Here is an 18,913-nt window from a genome sequence, read left to right as displayed (position 1 = left end):
TTACAATGATTCCTGTAACCCGAACACAACAAATCTGTGTAATTGTTTTTTTTCTGTTTCATTGGATACCCAAACACTTCAATTGACTTATTGTAGCAAAATGGCAGCATACTGCTGATGTTGTGCATATCGAAGTAGTGTTTGCTAACAGGGCATAGTAATCCTCTAGGACTAGGCATTGAGTGGAATGTGGATCATGTCTCTTATTGATTTTGAATAGCAATACATAGTATGAACTAATTCATAAGGTTTAGCCTCTTCCCTCTCTATGTTGTCAAATATACAATTTAGAAAATGTTTCATCGAAGAATAGTAAAGACATGAATGTGTTTTGTTTGACGGCTGTATTGATGCTTCGGCTACCGTTTGCCTCTTGTCTTGTTGCAGCGGTCAACCCATGCCTGAGAATGAACTGTGACTTCATGTGTCTGCTGAACCCAATGGGTGCCACCTGCACTTGTCCAGAAGGGAAGGTACTGATCAACGGCTCCTGCAGTGATGTCAACATCTCAGGTATATTCAAGACCCCTGCCTAAACTTCACTTACTGCCTGCCAACGTAATATCACCTCTAAAACTGCTACAGTAGACAATCCAGCTGAGATGGCACTTGGCCAATGCATGAAGTCAAATCTCTCTGAATCGCTCAGCATTTTGTGTACTTCAAAATAAGACTTGAATGTGGAAGTGCATGTTTTGAAATAATAACATAAGATGACATGCTTGTCCTGTATCATGCTCTTTCTCCTGGCCCAGCTAAATGACACTGATGATGATTCATAGTTTAGAAGGTACTTCAGAAAACCTGTCCACAAGTTCAGCATAATGAACATGCTGTGCATTGGTGTTGTATTATAGGCGAGCTGTGCCGGCCACCGTGTGAGAACGGCGGGCGTTGCCTGGCCAATGAGAAGGGGGACTGGCGCTGCTACTGCTGGCCTGACTTCTCTGGAGAACGCTGTGAGGTCAACCACTGCACCGACTACTGCTTCAACGGAGGCACCTGCATGGGCTCACCCCTGGGTGAGTCTGCTGTTAAAATCCATATATTGATTGGTAGAAAAATGTATGGATTGATCAGAGCAGGATTGACATAAGGCGTTATGTGCCCACAAGTCTTTACTCAAAAGTAGTTAAGTCGTTAAGAACTCTCTGGGTTGTTGTGACTGGTCAGTATCTAAAGGCGCTTGTGCTACAAACAGTCTTACAACATTGATTGATTGATATAGGTAGAATAAGCATGAAGCATAATAGAGACAAGATGTCTCATATTATTATTATTATTATTCATATATTTATTATCATTGGCCTGTTCTTCTCCCCTCTTCAGAGGACAAAAATAAACTTTGTTTTCCAGCTTTTTCTTTTGTCGTTTCATGTATTTATACACACATTTGACCATTTGTCTCATTGTTAGTTTGCCACGTAACATCCACTAAACATGGATAAACTCAAATAGTGCCGAGCACTTGAGTTTTACTTCACGTCTCCCTGCTAAAAAACAGTCCATCGATTACATAATGCATGCAAGAGGGCAATTATTCACAACATATCAGTCTCTTAGAAATGATGGACTGTGTGGACTCACAAGAGCAATTACCCATAGAGATAGATACATTTGGATTGCTGTGGTTTTTCTGACTGTTACAATTATTTTTGAAGATTCGTGAAAATGTGAAATCGCTTCATGGTTTTGTAAACCTTGAAAATGATAAAAGACAATTTTAGAGAGTGTGCTAAATATAGTAGCTGAGTGTTGAATGCTAACACATGCATAAAAACTGTAATTGAACAGTCAGAGTAGTTTTAATGCTCCTGTCATTACTGGGGGTAGATAAGGTATTCAGAGACTGGCCTACAACTTTTGATTTGAATCGTTTAGTCTGGGAAGTGAAATGTTTGCCCTTAAAACATATATTTCCTCATCTCTTCTCGTAATAAATGTGTCATCTTGCCCAGGGGGAATTTGGTAGCTTGGGAATAATATGTTGAGAACATGTTGGTGTCCTCAGTCAATTGACTTCAAGCTGTCAGCCTTTGTATTATGACAGCAGCATTTGCCTAATGAGCTAGACAGATGCCTGATATGTGTCAGTGATATGTAATAACATTCTGTTTTTAAGAGACAAATATGTGATTGAAATGAAGTGAGTATCACAGCAGGATTTTAAATTAGTTGGAGAGTTGGAGGCAGGGTTTCTCAATCTTGTTTGGTTCACCAGCCCAGTCAGTATTATGTGATCTGTATTGTATGACGAATGGTACCCTCATTTATGGCCAATGCAGTCGAAGAGGAGTGAAACAAAGTGATGGGACATTTGTTCCGCTGCTGGGCATACAGTCACTGACTATTCTGTGTGCTGTTCATCCATGCTAGAAGACTGAGAGTTTTTTCATAAAGTAAGAGGTTTCGCTGTGTTGAGCACACATCCCCAGGTGTGGGGAGTATTGTTCAAAATGAGCGATGGATGCAGAGCTTGGGAGAGCTTATTGTTAATGTCTTTCCTCAAGAACCCCAGTTTGGTGATGGAAGAGAACAGGTCTCGCTGGAGGCACCCACTTTAATCAATTAAAGGACTGGAAATATTTCTCTCTGACCTCCAGGGTCCTTGTGTTATTAAGGACCTTTTATCTTGGATTTTTCAGATACTTGATAGTCAACTTTGGGAACAAACACACACATCCTCAACACTTGAGTTATAGTATCTTTGTAATAAACAATGTAAATGGAATTGTTAGCCAAACTCTCAATCCTCTCCTCTCCTCCCTCCATCCCTCCAGGGAAGCCAACATGTCGGTGCCCTGTAGGGTTTACAGGTCCGTTCTGTGAGAAGCGGGTGTGTGATTACTACTGTCTGAATGGTGGTACCTGTGATGTCAGCCTAGGGAACCAGCCGGTGTGCCGCTGCATGGCAGAGTATACTGGAGACCGCTGTCTTTACCGTGAGTAAAGGGATCCAATTACGTATGGACTCTTGGGGGTGCTTAATGTCCCTTGAGGGTGCCTGAGGTCAAATATATTTTTCGAGGGTCCTAAATATATATGTCAAGTCCCATGGAGAGCCACTGATGTGTTATGAGGAGCACAGCCCCCCCCCCCCTTAAAATCATGTCATGTATTTCCGACCATAGGCCAATCCACCAGCAATAGCAACAAACTACACATAAACATCTGACCTTAACACAATCCGTATCAACCTACCCTGTAGCATTCCCAAGATCACTAAAGAACATGAATAAACAACAATAGCTGACCATTTATATTCAGTCACACTCTCTAGAAATCTGATATATTTTTAGTTTTGCATATTTAAGGTTCCAACGACAACAATAAATATGGGGGGTTTTATTCCAGAAAGGGCATTTCATAGCTACAAATACCATGTGGGGGCGAGAGAGTAATTCTAAATGCCACTCTAAACAACCTTTGGGGGTTTCTGTGCTGCACTGATAAAATATTTCCCTCCCTTATGTTGGCTTTGTCATTATAAATTGTGGGGAAAACAATTTCAACTGACGCCATTACTGAGTTTCTACTGTAACTTGCCCAAGGGGTGATACGTTTTCATCTATGAACGAGATGCCATTTGATACAGATAATTAATTCTCATTAAAGGCCTGTAAAAATGTTATCAAATCAACTATTCTCCCATTTCCTTAATATGAAATGCACCTCTCTCTCCTCTATCTCTTTTTCTGACAGACATCTGCCACCACTACTGTGTAAACTCCAAGGCCTGTACATTGTCCAGTAGTGGCCATGTAGAGTGCGTGTGTCCAGCCAAATACGAGGGCAACAAGTGTGAGGTGGACAAGTGCCTGAGGTGCCATGGAGCACCTTGCCTCGTCAACGATGACACAGGAGATGTGGTCTGCAAGTAAGTTGTTAGCATCTCACAACATTACTTTATATTCTATGTTGGGTTAACTCCTTAGAGCTAATGCTTGATGTACTGTAGTTGAAAGTCTTCCATGTATTGTATTTTCTATGGTTATAATGCATTAACATTCCACAGCTTCACATTTTTCAATACCGTTTACACAGAAAATAGGTTATCAATCAGTAGTCTTGCAAACTCAAACAATGAAAGAAAGACAGAAATTGTGGGCCACTCAGTGACAGCAGCTTTCCTCTGTTTTCCTTCAGCTGTACTAATGGCAGGATGGCACCCAGCTGTCAGCTATGTGACGGATACTGTTACAACGGAGGTACCTGTCACCTGGACCCTGACACCAATCTGCCCTTCTGTCAGTAAGTACAGTAACTACCTACTAGCCATAGCCTGGAATAACAATAGCCTAGGAAAGTTTTCGCTATTCTTATTTTAATCTTCATTGCCATTCAGTTATGCCATTCAGTTATGCCAAACAGGGCGGCCTGAAGTGGAATCTCCCTGGGCTTTTATTCTCATGATTGATTTTTGAAGGTGGTGGTGGAGTAGGGGAGTTTTCTTTATTTTTAACACAGGGCTAAGATCCTAAGTAGAGAGAGTGTTTGACACCAGTGGGCGCTGGCCATGTCACAGCAAGAGACAGGATGATATGGCTCAATAAGATAATGAGTCACATCTGCCTCTACATGAGGGGCTTTGATGTGGGTATAGATCTTTAAAAAGCTAACCCTCTACGGCAGTGTAGAAGAAAGGAAGCTCTGCATGGGGTACAGCTACAGAAAGTAACCACAAACTTAAACTACTGAAACGTTACTGTTCAGAACGTATCACACTGTTCATTTGTCATTGTGTCTCCACTCTGTGGTAGGCTTCAGGAGAAAGCGTATACACTATTTTGATCTTCAGTGATAAGGAGTGGGTTATACAAGTAATGAGCAGCAGAAACTCTGTGGCAATGACTGGTAGAGGACAATAGGTTGGCTCCAGAGACCTGTGGGAATCATCCAAGAGAATGTATACTCTGCAGTTCTGGTGATCCACAAAGATTAATTTCAGCTCTGTTATAATCAGGTGTGGTTCAATGTTAAAGACCTCCCCACGGAGATGATTGGAAATCCCTCTGAAAAGGGAAACCTTGTTGCTTGAACGATCTATTTTACTGCCCCCATTGTCCATTGTAGTTAAAATGAAATTTGTGGCCATGACTGGCAAGATTCAAGGGATAGAATCAATTTCTATGCAAATGATCCCATCTCATTTTCCACGAGGTTAACAGATCTTGATAATGTGGTTTATTCATTGGCTGCGAGGCATAGAGATTAGGTTAGATGATGGATACGTCTGTGTCAAGAAATCATAATGTTTGACCTTAAACTATAACAGAGTAAATTAATATCTTATCCAAGCCACCCGAGAAACTCCACAGGCAGAAGAATCCTCATTGAGATGGTAATTTTCAGATAACTGTCTTAAAGGTCTAAGGGATTTTCAAAAGTCATAAATGTGTTCCGCCAGTAAATATAATCAGTGTATATAAACATAAAGTGGGCTTAATAATCGTTTTGATGAATTCACAGGGCACAGACTGTTTATCAAGATCAACATGTTCATAAATAATCTGCATTTGCTTATTTCTGTTTATTTTTCTGTATTAACAATGTTCGGTTCATTTTTCTGTATTAACAATGTTCGGTTTATTTTTCTGTATTAACAATGTTCTCTTCATTTTTCTGTATTAACAATGTTCTGTTCATTTTTCTGTATTAACAATTGTTCTGTTCATTTTTCTGTATTAACAATGTTCTTGTTCATTTTTCTGTATTAACAATGTTCTTGTTCATTTTTCTGTATTAACAATGTTCTGTTCATTTTTTAGAAATACTGTAAATAAGCATAGTGTGAATTGATAACATATTTTTTGCCTCAATGGATGTGGTTGTCTCTGGTTTAGCTAACCATAAGGTTTCTAGTTTAGTTTTAGTAAAACATTTTTTGCATGAATGATAGAAACATAAAAGTTTACCAAGAGACGAATCTATTAAAATATTTTGTAACAAATCTGTGGTATTTTGTTTGTTGCCATGTTGAAGGGTTGGTCGTTTGTATCTCTATCACACCACCACACTGTTTTACAGCTGCACGTCAGGGTTCAAGAACCAACGTTGTGATGAGCTGGCCAACCCATGTGATTACTTCTGTCAGAATGACGGGATGTGCACTATCACTGCCCTTAACAAACCACGCTGCAAGTAGGTCCCTTCCTCACTTCCTGTGGCTGTTCCAGAGGTCTCACCACCCCGCCCTCTCGTCATTCAGTTCCATTTCAGCCAGTGTGATGGTCAATATAACACTTTTCCCACTATAATACAGTACCTACTCCCTCTTTAACTCACTGCTAACCATCCACATCTCATTCAGCCCGAGCTGACATGCCCTTCGAGTAACATTAAAGTGATGATGTGATGTGACGTGACATGTGAATATAGGGGACCTGTTGTGACCTGCATGTATGATGACTAATTTTGCAATGTGAATTTGGAGACAAGAAAACGTGGACCTTTAACTTTGAGTTGCATAGTATTTAGTTATGAAATAAGTGCGTTCAACAGCATGTCAATGGTTGTGTTGTAGATTAGATAACAAACCATTTTCTGTTCATCAGATCTTACCTAGTATTTTCCCTAACAACATTGTATTTGATCTTTTTCCCATTAAAATTCAGGATTGTCCATGCTGTGACATTCTTTCTATGGGGGAATGATTCATTGTTTGTATGTGTGTGATGCTATTCTCATTCTTATTCCTGATTCATGGAGTGCATGTAATTTAGTATAATTTCATACCTTCCGTCACCATCCAGTTGCAGCCATCAGATCACTCATGCTTTACAGACACATCAGCGTCAATCATGTCCAATTGGAAATCATCTCCTCTAACTAGGGTCATTCATCACTCCCATTGGATACCATCCAAACAGCAAACCAGATGACTCCTTGTTTTCTCATAGTTTTTTGCTGAATATTTATCATGTTAATCAGTATGTTATCTACTCCTCAGAAAATATAGATGTCTTCTGTGTTCTTTATATCTAATCTACTCGAGTAAATCTGTAATATTTTTATCCATGGTTTAGTGTCTCCTTTATTCCTATAGTGATCTTTCTATGTTGGGATTAAGGTAGAGAGCACTAAGGACTATGGTTGATTTTCTCATCTCTGATTGGTCTGTTCCAGGTGCTCAGCCAATTGGGCAGGGACACAGTGTGAAAGGCCCGCCCCTAAAAGCAGCAGATCGGACAACACCAGTGGAAGTGAGTTCAGGAGTCACATTACTCACCCAGTGTCATACATAACCAAAAGACTAACCAGAGGATGGCTATCGTTAGGTGGATTGTCGACACGTATGCCTAACTATAAACAGAGAGCAAGAGGCTAAGTGAGATGGTCCACTCCCATCAAAATCTGTCCAAGCGGAAATACACTGATAAGCAGACCAATGAGCAGACAGATTTTCTTTTTTTAAATTTTCACTTTTATTTATCCAGGTAGGCCAGGACAAGTTCTCATTTACAACTGTGACCTAGCCAATATAAAGCAAAGCAGTAAGCAGACAGCCCAAATTCCTCATTTGGCCTCCTTTCCTTCCAGTTCTCTGCTGCCAATGACTGGAACGAATTGCAAAAATCACTGAAGCTGGAGACTCATATCTCCCTCACAAACTTTAAGCATCAGCTGTCAGAGCAGCTTACAGATCATTGCACCTGTACATAGCCCACCTGTAAATAGCCCATCCAACTACCTCATCCCCATATTGTAATATTTTTTGGGGTGCAAAGGAGCAAAAAAAATTATTGTGTGATAGACTGCATCCAATTTGCTGAGTACAGTTTTGGAGGCTATTTTGTAAATGACATCGCCAAAGTTACGGATCGGTAACCAGACACCTAGGTATTTGTAGATGTCCACGTATTCTAAGTCAGAACTGTCCAGAGTAGTGATGCTAGACGGGCGAGCAGGTGCGGGCAGCGATCGGTTGAGGAGCATGCATTTAGTTTTACTTGCATTTAAGAGCAGTTGGAGGCCACGGAAGGAGAGTTGTATGGCATTGAAGCTCGTCTGGAGGTTAGTTAACACAATGTCCAAAGAAGGGCCAGAAGTATACAGAATGGCGTTGTCTGCATGGAGGAGGATCAGAGAATCACCAGCAGCAAGAGCAACATCATTGATGTAGAGTCTGCCCAAGGATCGAACCCTGTGGCACCCCCATAGAGACTGCCAGAGATCCAGACAACAGGCCCTCCGATTTGACACACTGATCTCTGTCTGAGAAGTAGTTGGTCAACCAGGCGAGGCAGTCATTTGAGAATCCAAGGCTGTTGAGTCTGCTGATAAGAATGTGGTGATTGACAGAGTCAAAAGCCTTGGCCAGGTCGATGAATACGGCTGTACAGTATTGTCTTTTATTGATGGCGGTTATGATATCGTTTAGGACCTTGAGCATGGCTGAGGTGCACCCATGACCAGCTCGGAAACCAGATTGCATAGAGGAGAAGGTACGGTGGGATTCGAAATGGTCGGTGATCTGTTTGTTAACTTGGCTTTTGAAGACCTTAGAAAGGCAGGGTAGGATAGATGTAGGTCTGTAACAGTTTTTGTCTAGAGTGTCTCCCCCTTTGAAGAGTGGGATGACCGCGGCAGGTATCCAATCTTTGGGGACCTCAGGCGATACGAAAGATAGGTTGAACAGGCTAGTAATAGGGGTTGCAACAATTGCAGACCGCCTGCCTTCCCAACAATGGAACAACAACGAGACCATCTCGTCATTATATACAGTATCCCTGCTATAAAGCTCAACTCCACATTTCATTCTAAATGCCCTACTGCTTTCAAAATACTTTTTTTTTCAACTACAACACATTTTCTTTGCAGGACACAGATTGTCCTGACTTCAAATCAAATTTTATTTGTCACATGCTCCGAATACAACAGGTGTAGTAGACCTTACCGTGAAATGCTTACTTACAAGCCCTAATCAACAATGCAGTTTTAATAAAATAAAGAAATAATTTACAAAATAAACTAAAGTAAAAAAAGAAAAGTTACAATAAAAAACACATTAACGAGGCTATATACAGCCGGTACCGGTACAGAGTCAATGTGCCGGGGTACAGGTTAGTCGAGTTAATATGTGCGGGGGTATAATGCGCGGGGGTACAGGTTAGTCGAGGTAATATCTACATTTAGGTACAGTAGGGGTAAAATGACTATGCATAGATAATATACAGCGAACAGCAGCAGCGTAAAAAAAAGGGGGTGTCGATGCAAATAGTCTGGGTTGCCATTTGAATTAGCTTTTCAGCAGTCTTATGGCTTGGGGTTAGAAGCTGTTAAGTTGCCTTTTGGACCTAGACTTGGCACTCCGGTACCTCTTGCTGTGTTGTAGCAGAGAGAACAGTCTATGAAAGAGTGACTGGAGTCTTTGGCAATTCTTAGGGCCTTCCACTGACACAGCCTGGTATAGAGGTCCTGGATGGCAGGAAGCTTGGCCCCAGTGATGTACTGGGCTGTACGCACTAGCGTCTGTATCGCCTTAACCATGATAGTTTGTTGGTGATGTGGACACCAAGGAACTTGATGCTCTCAACCTGCTTCACTATAGCCCTGTCAATGAGAAAGGGGGCGTGCTCGGTCCTCCTTTTCCTGAAATTTCAATAATATCTGAATTGCTTCATCTTGCTTTTCTGGTTGGCTGGATGCAAGTTTCACCATCCAATTATCGACAGGAGTACAAGATTCATCATAGCATGAACCGTGGTGATGCTTTGGCACATGAAAATGATTAGAATATGTCAATTATTGCATTCTATCCATGCTGGCTTTGTCGAGCTCCCTGAGACATGAAACAGATAGGTGGAAGGGTATACAGGCTGTCACCAATTTTATTAATGCTCATTTTGCCTAAATGGGTAATGGAAAAACTGTAACCGCTTCATTTTTATCTAGGTGTGATGTCATTACGTCCAACTGTTTTTATCGACACAAGTTAGTTAAATGGAAGACCGCAGCAGGCAATTGTCGCATTTATTTTCTATGCAAACTTTCTAAATGTCGACAAAAAAATCACTGGACAATTTAATGGAAACATAGCTTGGGATTAGGGATATGACCTTTTTGGCCTTTACCTGATATTTTCCTTGCCAAAAAACCTGATACCTATTAACTGATATTTAAAATTGTAGCGGCCTTTTAAGCATTCTAGTACAGTTAAATAGTTGAAACACACACACACGCACACACACACACACTGACCGAAAAGGTATTTTTTGGGCATTTACATAACATCCACATTACCAGTAAAACATAATCAAAACCTATTTATTTCACTTACTTGCTGTGCTGTTTCATTGTTAAGTTGTTTCATTCTCATCCAGGATTTCATCATACATGACAAGCAGTGAAGTTACAGCTCTGTCTGTCCTCGGCGTGCACTGTCACTGTGTCCGTTTCCATCTTGTCCAGCTGCGTCTGTAACATTTCACGTAAACCCTGTTTCTTGTCTGCATCGAAGTAGCGGTCCTTGTATCTAGCATTGAACATGGTGACGACACAGTAAAGAGGCTCAGTGAGAATGCCACCAAATCACTTGTTCACAGCCTCTAGTAGAGTGCTTTTGCAAGTTTTAACCCCGCGGTCTGTGTCGGCAGTTTTGTTGAGCAGGCATTTCAATGCCATGACAGAGGGTATCACGTCTGCTGCAGACTCTGTTGGTGAGCTTATTTCTCGAGTCAGTTGTTCGAATGGAGCTAGGATTGTGTTCATGTTTCAAACATCTCAAATGCCATTGAAATGGCAGCAGCGGTATGAGAACCAGCACATTCTTGAGCATGCAATACGGCTTTCCAGTAGGAAATCCTCGTCGACCCACTGTGCTGTCAGACTCAGCATGCTCATGGGGCTGACATCGCTGGTCTAAATGTCAGTGACGCTATTACTGTAGCAAGTAGCTCATGGATGTACGTTTCAGCAATACTGTGTAACTCTGGTAGGGAAACATCTGAAAAATAACGCCTACTTGGTAGTATGTACAGTGGCTCGAGGTGCTCGACCAGTCGACGAAAGCCAACATCATCCACGACAGAGAACGGTTGACTGTCAAGGGCAGTGAGTCCATTATCTTGGCGTTAATGGATTTTGCCTTTGAGTTGTCTCGCTGAAATACTCTTTCAAATGACTGCTTGACTTGAACTTGTTTAGTTGTTGGAAGTGTGCGCTTATTTTTTTCTGCTTTTGTTCTAGGTAGCCGCTGAACGTCTCGGGGCGATGCACTTTCAAATTAGTAATTAGGTTTTTGGTATTGAAAGATTTCACTTTCTCCTCTCCTCGGGAAATAATAGCAGCAAAAACGTTGCATATGGCCTTTTTGTTATGAAACTTCCAGGTAGATACACACAGCAGACTTTGTGGGCCAGGTTAGGAAGGCTGTGTTGCACATGTAGCGCTGTATTTTTCGTGGCGTCATTCCGTCATCTACCTACGTTATATAGGTATGCACGTCAGCTCTGACATCGGTTTTGCACATTGGCATTAAAGTAGACATCGGGCTGATGCCAATGTTGGAATTTTTAGCTAATATCGTCTGATTCCGATATGCTTACCGATATATCGTGCAACCCTACTTGTGGTAACAGTAACAGTAAGCCTACATTTTAATGCAATTCCATCCTTTATATTTTCTGTGTTTCAGGGAGCATAGCCATCATCGTGCCTCTGGTCCTGCTGGTGATCTTGATCACAACAGTGGTGGCGGGCGTTTTCATCTGTAAACGAAGGCAGAGGTACAATAGGTTAAGCCTAATAAGTAACCATGCTGGCTGTTATGTCCTGTGATATGTGTTGTATGTCTTGTAATTTTGTGTTTTATGTGTATGCCAGGAATACCTGTATTGTTGCCAGACAGATTTCCATATAGGGCAATTAAGTATTCAATTCAATTTAAATTGTGGTGTGGTTGGTGATCTCAGGTACAACATACCATATATTATCTCCTGATAATGAGTTCTGGTTGTCCTCCTTCTCCCAGGGGGAAGCGGGTGACTCGGCAGCCCATGACGAATGGAGGGATAAACGTGGAGATAGGAAACCCTTCCTACAACATGTATGAGGTCGACCACGACAACCATGCAGATGCTGGCAGCCTTCTGCGACCAAACTTTACACTGGACCCTCATAAGGTTTGTATTGTCAGACTATGTACAAAATCAGCCATTCATTTTGTGCTTAATAACATGTTGTGTGAATGCAAAAACACTCAGATTAGTAGAATATTGTAAGTGTGTATTGCTGAGGAAAACTGTTATTCATGTTTCAATATTTCATTGGGAAAATATAATTTACAGAGACATAACGTTGTAGTCTCATCTGTTAATACATCAGTATGCATTTTTGGTATCCATCCATTTTTGGTATCCATCCATTTTTGGTATCCTAGTCATGTAATCAGTAGTGTGATAGCAAAATGAGGCTGAAGAAGCTCCTCTTGTGGCATACCAGACTGTCTATCCACGGTTTGTTTTAAAATAGATGTGTAGTTATATTGGCAGATGGAGCATAAACCTCAGGTATGTGGAGAGAAACATTATTAAGGTGCTCTGTACCAAGTGAGCATTTTATCTGCTGTTGATTCACTTTCTTCTTAGGTCTCAGCACTGCACTAACACTACGAATATCAAATAAATCATAACAGCTTTACTGATCTATCTTGTTAGCTAACTTGCCTGCTACCACTTCAAGCTTAATGCGTTTAGTTCTCGCCATGCCAACTTTGACATCTGCTATTGTCAGTCCCACCTGGATCCCTTTTCATTAGAAAGGTAGAGGCAGACTGAATCACATCTAGCTCACTCCTCTATCAGTGGATGCTGTAGGTGAAAGTTGCAATGGTTTTTGCAAGTTCCAAAACCAAAAATGGATTGACAATCGATGATCTCATTTTCTAGTCATCACATCTTTTTTAGTTCCTCACTGATGTTGATATATCATGGATTTTCAGATGGATTTTATTCATATACACAGCGTTTGTTGGTTGACAACAGCTTGGCCTTGTGGCATGGTGAACACGGCAGAACTTGTGTGTTGCAGGGCTGGTGTGTGAAGTCCAGTGACCCTCGCACCCTGGGCATACATACTGTGCCCAAGGAGGTGATACCTGGACAGGTGAATTCTCCCATCCTTCCCTTTAGTTTAGACCAGCGATTCTCAACTGGTGTGTCAGGAATATGGGCAAATTTAAATTATTGACAATGAAAAAGGTGGGACTGTTGTTCCCTTGTCATATAATTGGTACATTTACTATCACTATCGCATTAAAAATAGTTCTCCAGATTGCATTATGGCAACAACAACAGAAATATTGGATCGCTACTGAAACAACCTGGTTCAATTTGGGTGTCAAGGCAAAACCAGTTGAGAACCATCACCATCTCATACAGAGGGAGACATAATGTCTTGCCATTCACTATAAAAGGAACAGATGTGCCTCCTGAGTGGTGCAGTGGTCTAAGGCACTGCACTGCAGTGCTAGCTGTGCCACTAGAGATCCTGGTTCGAGTCCAGGTTCTGTCGCAGCCAGCCACAACCGGGAGACCCATGGGGTGGCGCGCAATCGACCCAGTGTCGTCCGGGTTAGGGGAGGGTTTGGCCGGCAGGGATGTTCTTGTCCCATCGCGCTCTAGCTTATTTCTGTGGTGGACTGGGCACAATGCACACTGACACGATCGCTAGGTGTACCTTGTTTCCTCTGACACATGGGTGCGGCTGGCTTCAGGGTTAAGCGGGCATTGTGTCAAGAAGCAGTGCAGCTTGGCTGGGTTGTGTTTCGGAGGATGCACGGCTCTCAACCTTTACCTCTCCCGGGTCTGTACGGGAGTTGCAGCGATGGGACAATACTGTAACTACCAATTGGATACCACGAAATTGGGGAGAAAAAAAGGAAAAGATGTGAGAACATTAGTAAATATCCTTTTTTTAGGAAGCCTGCAGGCAGTTGTAGTGCATTTTAGTGATTTAGGTATGATTAAATTCATATTGAAGTATTTAACAAGGGAAAGTATTGTTGTACTAGTAAAAGAGACTTCGGAATATATGCTACCGCCAATTTGGGAACTAACATCCCATTGGAAAAGCTCAGTCTTGCTAACTCGATATGTAAACTCAGCAAAAAAGAAACGTCCTCTCACTGTCAACTGTGTTTATTTTCAGCCAGCTTAACATGTGTAAATATTTGTATGAACCTAACAAGATTCAACAACTGAGACCTGAACAAGTTCCACAGACATGTGACGAACAGAAATGGAATAATGCGTCCCTGAACAAAGGGGGGGGGGGGTCAAAATCAAAAGTAACAGTCAGTATCTGGTGTGGCCACCAGCTGCATTAAGTACTGCAGTGCATCTCCTCCTCATGGACTGCACCAGATTTGCCAGTTCTTGCTGTGAGATGTTACCCCACTCTTCCACCAAGGCACCTGCAAGTTCCTGGACATTTCTGAGGGAAATGGCCCTAGCTCTCACCCTCCGATCCAACAGGTCCCAGACATGCTCAATGGAATTGAGATCCGGGCTCTTTGCTGGCCGTGGCAGAACACTGACATTCCCGTCTTGCAGGAAATCATGCACAGAACGAGCAGTAAGACTGGTGGCATTGTCATGCTAGAGGGTCATGTCAGGATCTTTCATTTGGTGTTTTTCAGTCAGTTGAAAGGCCTCTTTAGTGTCCTAAGTTTTCATAACTGTGACCTCAATTGCCTACCGTCTCTAAGCTGTTAGTGTCTTAACGACCGTTCCACAGATGCATGTTCATTAATTGCTTATGGTTTGTTGAACAAGTATGGAAAACAGTGTTTAAACCCTTTACAATGAAGATCTGTGAAGTTATTTGGATTTTTACGTATTATCTTAGAAAGACAGGGTCCTGAAAAAGAGACATTTCTTTTTTGCTGAGATTATATAAGGAGTCAACATGCATGTTTAATACCGTATCTGACTAATGTGCATGAGCTATCTTCTTTCTTTCCTGCTACCTTGCAATAACTTTTAGCTGATACGTTTATCTTGATTAACTTTAACATAAAAAAGTTGTGTGTTGCCTGTATCAAGAGAAAACAAAGCACTGATGTTTAAGGGCATCTTCATTCGGGGCACCAAATTACATAGGGTATTTTCTTATGCATTGTTGACAGCTGTGCTGATGTGTCTTTGTCATGTATATAACAGCATTTTTACTCCCTTAATGCAGCCCATGAACTACTCCAACCCAGTGTATGCAAAGATCTACCTTGACGGACAGAACTGTCGGAAACCGGTCATCAATATAGACGAGAGGAGAGAGCTACTCCCAAAGAAACTAGAGGGGACAATTCGCGAAACTGCCGCATAGCCTGACTTTACACTTTCTACTCCTTTTATAAGACAGTGTACAAATGTATAAAAACAAGAGGAAAATAAGAATTTTCTATTTCCTATCAGGCTCCGGTCCTCACGGTTAGGTTTGTTGGTTTTTAGCATCAGCATTACCTCCTCATTTGTGTGCTGAACATTTTTATTTCAATTTGTTTAGTTTCCGTTGTTTGCTTTATGGTTCTCGAACAATTGTTATACAGCACTATATAGTATATACTGTAAGACACTGAAGTAAAGCTGCTGATTTACAAAATACCTTATTAACACCGGAACTCTTCTGTTGTTAAGATCGATACAATACTTATTTCTGTACCTGTACATGTCTCTCTCTTGTTAAAGTGGAACCAACAAATTGTTATTCTGGTGCAGTATACAGTACTAACGCAGGTCTCGATTTTTCTTTTCTGAACAAATATCTCATCTTTTAAAAACAATAGTAGTTTGAGGTTGGTCAAGTTATGATTGCTATGGTTTCCACTGTCATAATTTTCTCAGAACAAAAACTGTTTATCTTCGCAATAACATGTTATCATTTCATGGCTTCATACCTGAGTAGTGAAGCTTGTTTTCTGTCCTTGTGTTTGTATCATTTGTTTCAGCCATGATGAATACACAGGTTACTTTTAAGATAGTCCTTTCCGTTGACCATCTAATTCAGTATTCTACAGTGTTATAAGCATCACGTTCATGTAATAATTTTAAACATATATTTGCTCTGCTTCAAATGGAAGATATTTTACTGAGGTGTCTGAAATGTGTACTCCATCTACGCAGTTCTGTTTGGATCACAGATGATTGAAGCTCAACATGAATGTTCTGAGAATAGTCACAGATATAGACGTCCATATTTTTTTAGGTCTCTTGTTCCAAAAAAGTATCTGTATCTACGTTACGGCATAAGGATTTAAACACGGAAAAGGATTTAACACAACTTTACGGCTACAATGTGACTTTAGAGAATTATAAAAACACTTTCTGTTACTTTCAGAAAGGGAAAGACGATAGATATAACACATTTTATAATTTTGTATTTTATTTGTATGTTTGGCTGCTTGTATTTTGAAGAAATGTATTAAATGTAAGTACTTTTATATAAATGTAAATCAATATGAAATAAAGGGGGCTTATTTCCATTTCAAAATAAATATTTTGTTTTTTAGATCTTTGCTTGATAATGGCGCTAACATCAGACTTCATCAACATGATGCTACATCGCAAGTTAATTCACATAAAATGTTACCCCATGCTAGTGATAATATGAGCATGTGGAATTTTTTCCAGCAAGACACCTGTTGGAACAATACCTCACATGAAGGGATTTAAAGCTATAATCCGCAGTTGAAACAATAACAAAGCAGTCAGCCTCTGTTTTGGAGAAATGTAACTAGTCTCAAGTTCACAGACAGAGTTATGGATGCAAGGACTAACAGTTGATGACATAGAAATTGTGGTGTTTGAGGCTATACAGTGTTTTAATTACATTTACGTTGTTTACAAATATTGGCTTTAAAAAAGCTTATATTTTGGGTTAAGCTGTATAAGTTATATGTTTCAAGAATCAATGGGTATATATCATTCATGTATAAGTCCAAAAATGGATTAGTGACTAAGGGTTCTAGCTTTAAGTGGTATAGCTGTCATATTTCCAGGGTTTGCATGGTCCCTGACCTAACACGTCAGTCAACAGCTGACACATCTTATCTGTTGTATGGAACAGGCTAAGAGGACAGGAGGATTACTGTGTTACCAGTGTGCGTATCGGTGTGTGTGCTTGTTTGAAGTGTGTGTATGAAGGCCAAGTGCATTAATTACCTCCGACGATGAACACGCCAACGCCCACCACACAGCACACCAAATGGTAATTCAGTCCATGAGAGTTTTAGAACACAATGGCCGATCATCTGCACCCCTCAGTGTTTCACCTGCTCTGTCACCATGACAACCGTACGACGAGGGAGGACAGACTGACTGATTGCACTTTGTCCAGAGTGCTGCTCCCTGCTCCATCCACTGGTATTTTCCTCCTCTGCTATCAACATAAATCTGAGCAGCTGAAGTGCTGCTGTTTGGGAGGCGAAAGTGCTGCTATTTGATGTGGTGTAGCTCTGATATGATCTCAAATTCGTACCAGGTTTTGAGTCTCACTGAGTATGTTTACATGCACACTGGTATTTATATATTAAACTGATTGTGGCAGTAGGCCGAGTATGGCAATAATCATGTAAACACTTTACTCTGCTAATCTTAATCGGTGTAAGATAAAAAATATTTTTAAATACCTGCTTTTCTGAGCAATCTTTGAAATTATTAGGACAGCTTAATCGGTATTCCAGCTGTGTATTTGATCTGGAATATGCCAGCACCAGTAGCACAAGTTTCCACTTTATGCGTGAGTGAAGTGAGTTCGGAAAAACTGAAAGTATGCATTTTAGAAATAGTTTTCAATATAATATATATTTTTATTTAACCTTTAACTAGGCAAGCCAGTTAAGAGAAATTCTTATTTACAATGACGGCCTAGGAACAGTGGGTTAACTACCTTGTCAGCTCGGGGATTCAATCTACTGTAGCAACATTTCTGTTACTGGCACAATGCTCTTACCACTAGGCTACCTGCCGCCCCATATACAGACTTTATACTGTATGTCCAAACTCAGAATCACATAGGTTTCTCAAAAATAACGTGGTCACTTTGGTGGAAAAATTTTTATTTTGATTGGCGATATTCTGCATTTACTTCAGTCCCTGGTAGCCTATCTGTTAGAGCGTGTGGCCAGTAACTGAAAGGTTGCTGGTTTGAATACCTTCCCTGTAAGGTGAAAAGTCTGTCAATGTGTTCTTGAGCAAGGCATTTAACCCTAATTTGCTCTGGGGGTGCAGTACTACCGTGGCTGACCTGGTAAAACAACACATTTCACTGCATCTATCCAGTGTATGTGACAATAGTAAGCTAACCTGACTTCAGATGTGTCCATGTAAACAGGATTATTAGGGAACTTGTTGTTCTTGCAAAGCATGTAAACGTTTTAAACTATTATATTAATCTGACTATCCACAATAATTGTTTTACTGTGGGCATGTAACAGTACTCACTGCTGTCATTAGGAGGCAGATGTTTTATAGGTACTTTATTTTAATTGAATTAGCCACATCAAGGATGTAGTCTTATGAGTTAATTTATTCCAAGAGCCATGTAGTGATACCTGTCAACAGTATGTTTGTGATGTGGTTTAAATGACATACACTGAGAGTGTGTGTTGACAACAGTTGAATGCTTTAGAGAACTGTCAATACTTTTTATTAATACATTTAGTATATTTTTGCCCTTGAAGATTTGATTACCTGCTAATTGCATATTGGTGATGATGTGTTCATGGCACACTTTGAGAAACCAACTGTTGAATGTTTAGCTACAAAACTGTCAAACATGGCAAAATGTTGTGTTAACCTTGAGGATTAAGTTGAATATTGAATGTTGGTGAAGTGGGTTGCATTACAGTTACCTACTGTGAGAGGAAAGAAAATGGTTTGTCAGTGTTTTACTACAAAAACAATAAACTGTTAAA

General features: G+C 40.6%; 1 protein-coding gene across 1 annotated transcript in view; it reads left to right on the top strand.

Moving 5' to 3' along the window:
* Positions 1-16,492, top strand: part of lrp1bb (low density lipoprotein receptor-related protein 1Bb) — a 410,377-nt gene extending 393,885 nt beyond the window's left edge. The window contains exons 82-91 of the mRNA XM_035749708.2: positions 388-513; positions 858-1,022; positions 2,781-2,942; positions 3,703-3,877; positions 4,147-4,251; positions 7,126-7,202; positions 11,636-11,726; positions 11,972-12,122; positions 13,030-13,104; positions 15,184-16,492. Coding sequence (XP_035605601.1) covers positions 388-513; positions 858-1,022; positions 2,781-2,942; positions 3,703-3,877; positions 4,147-4,251; positions 7,126-7,202; positions 11,636-11,726; positions 11,972-12,122; positions 13,030-13,104; positions 15,184-15,324 — 1,268 coding nt within the window. The 3' untranslated portion in view covers positions 15,325-16,492. The remainder of the gene's footprint in view (positions 1-387; positions 514-857; positions 1,023-2,780; positions 2,943-3,702; positions 3,878-4,146; positions 4,252-7,125; positions 7,203-11,635; positions 11,727-11,971; positions 12,123-13,029; positions 13,105-15,183) is intronic.
* The last annotated feature ends 2,421 nt before the right edge of the window (positions 16,493-18,913 follow it).

Source organism: Oncorhynchus keta, chromosome 34, assembly GCF_023373465.1.
Source record: "Oncorhynchus keta strain PuntledgeMale-10-30-2019 chromosome 34, Oket_V2, whole genome shotgun sequence".
NCBI classification, from domain to species: Eukaryota; Metazoa; Chordata; class Actinopteri; order Salmoniformes; family Salmonidae; genus Oncorhynchus; species Oncorhynchus keta.
Note: the sequence above shows the minus strand (reverse complement) of the source record. Positions and strands in the feature narration are given on the sequence as shown.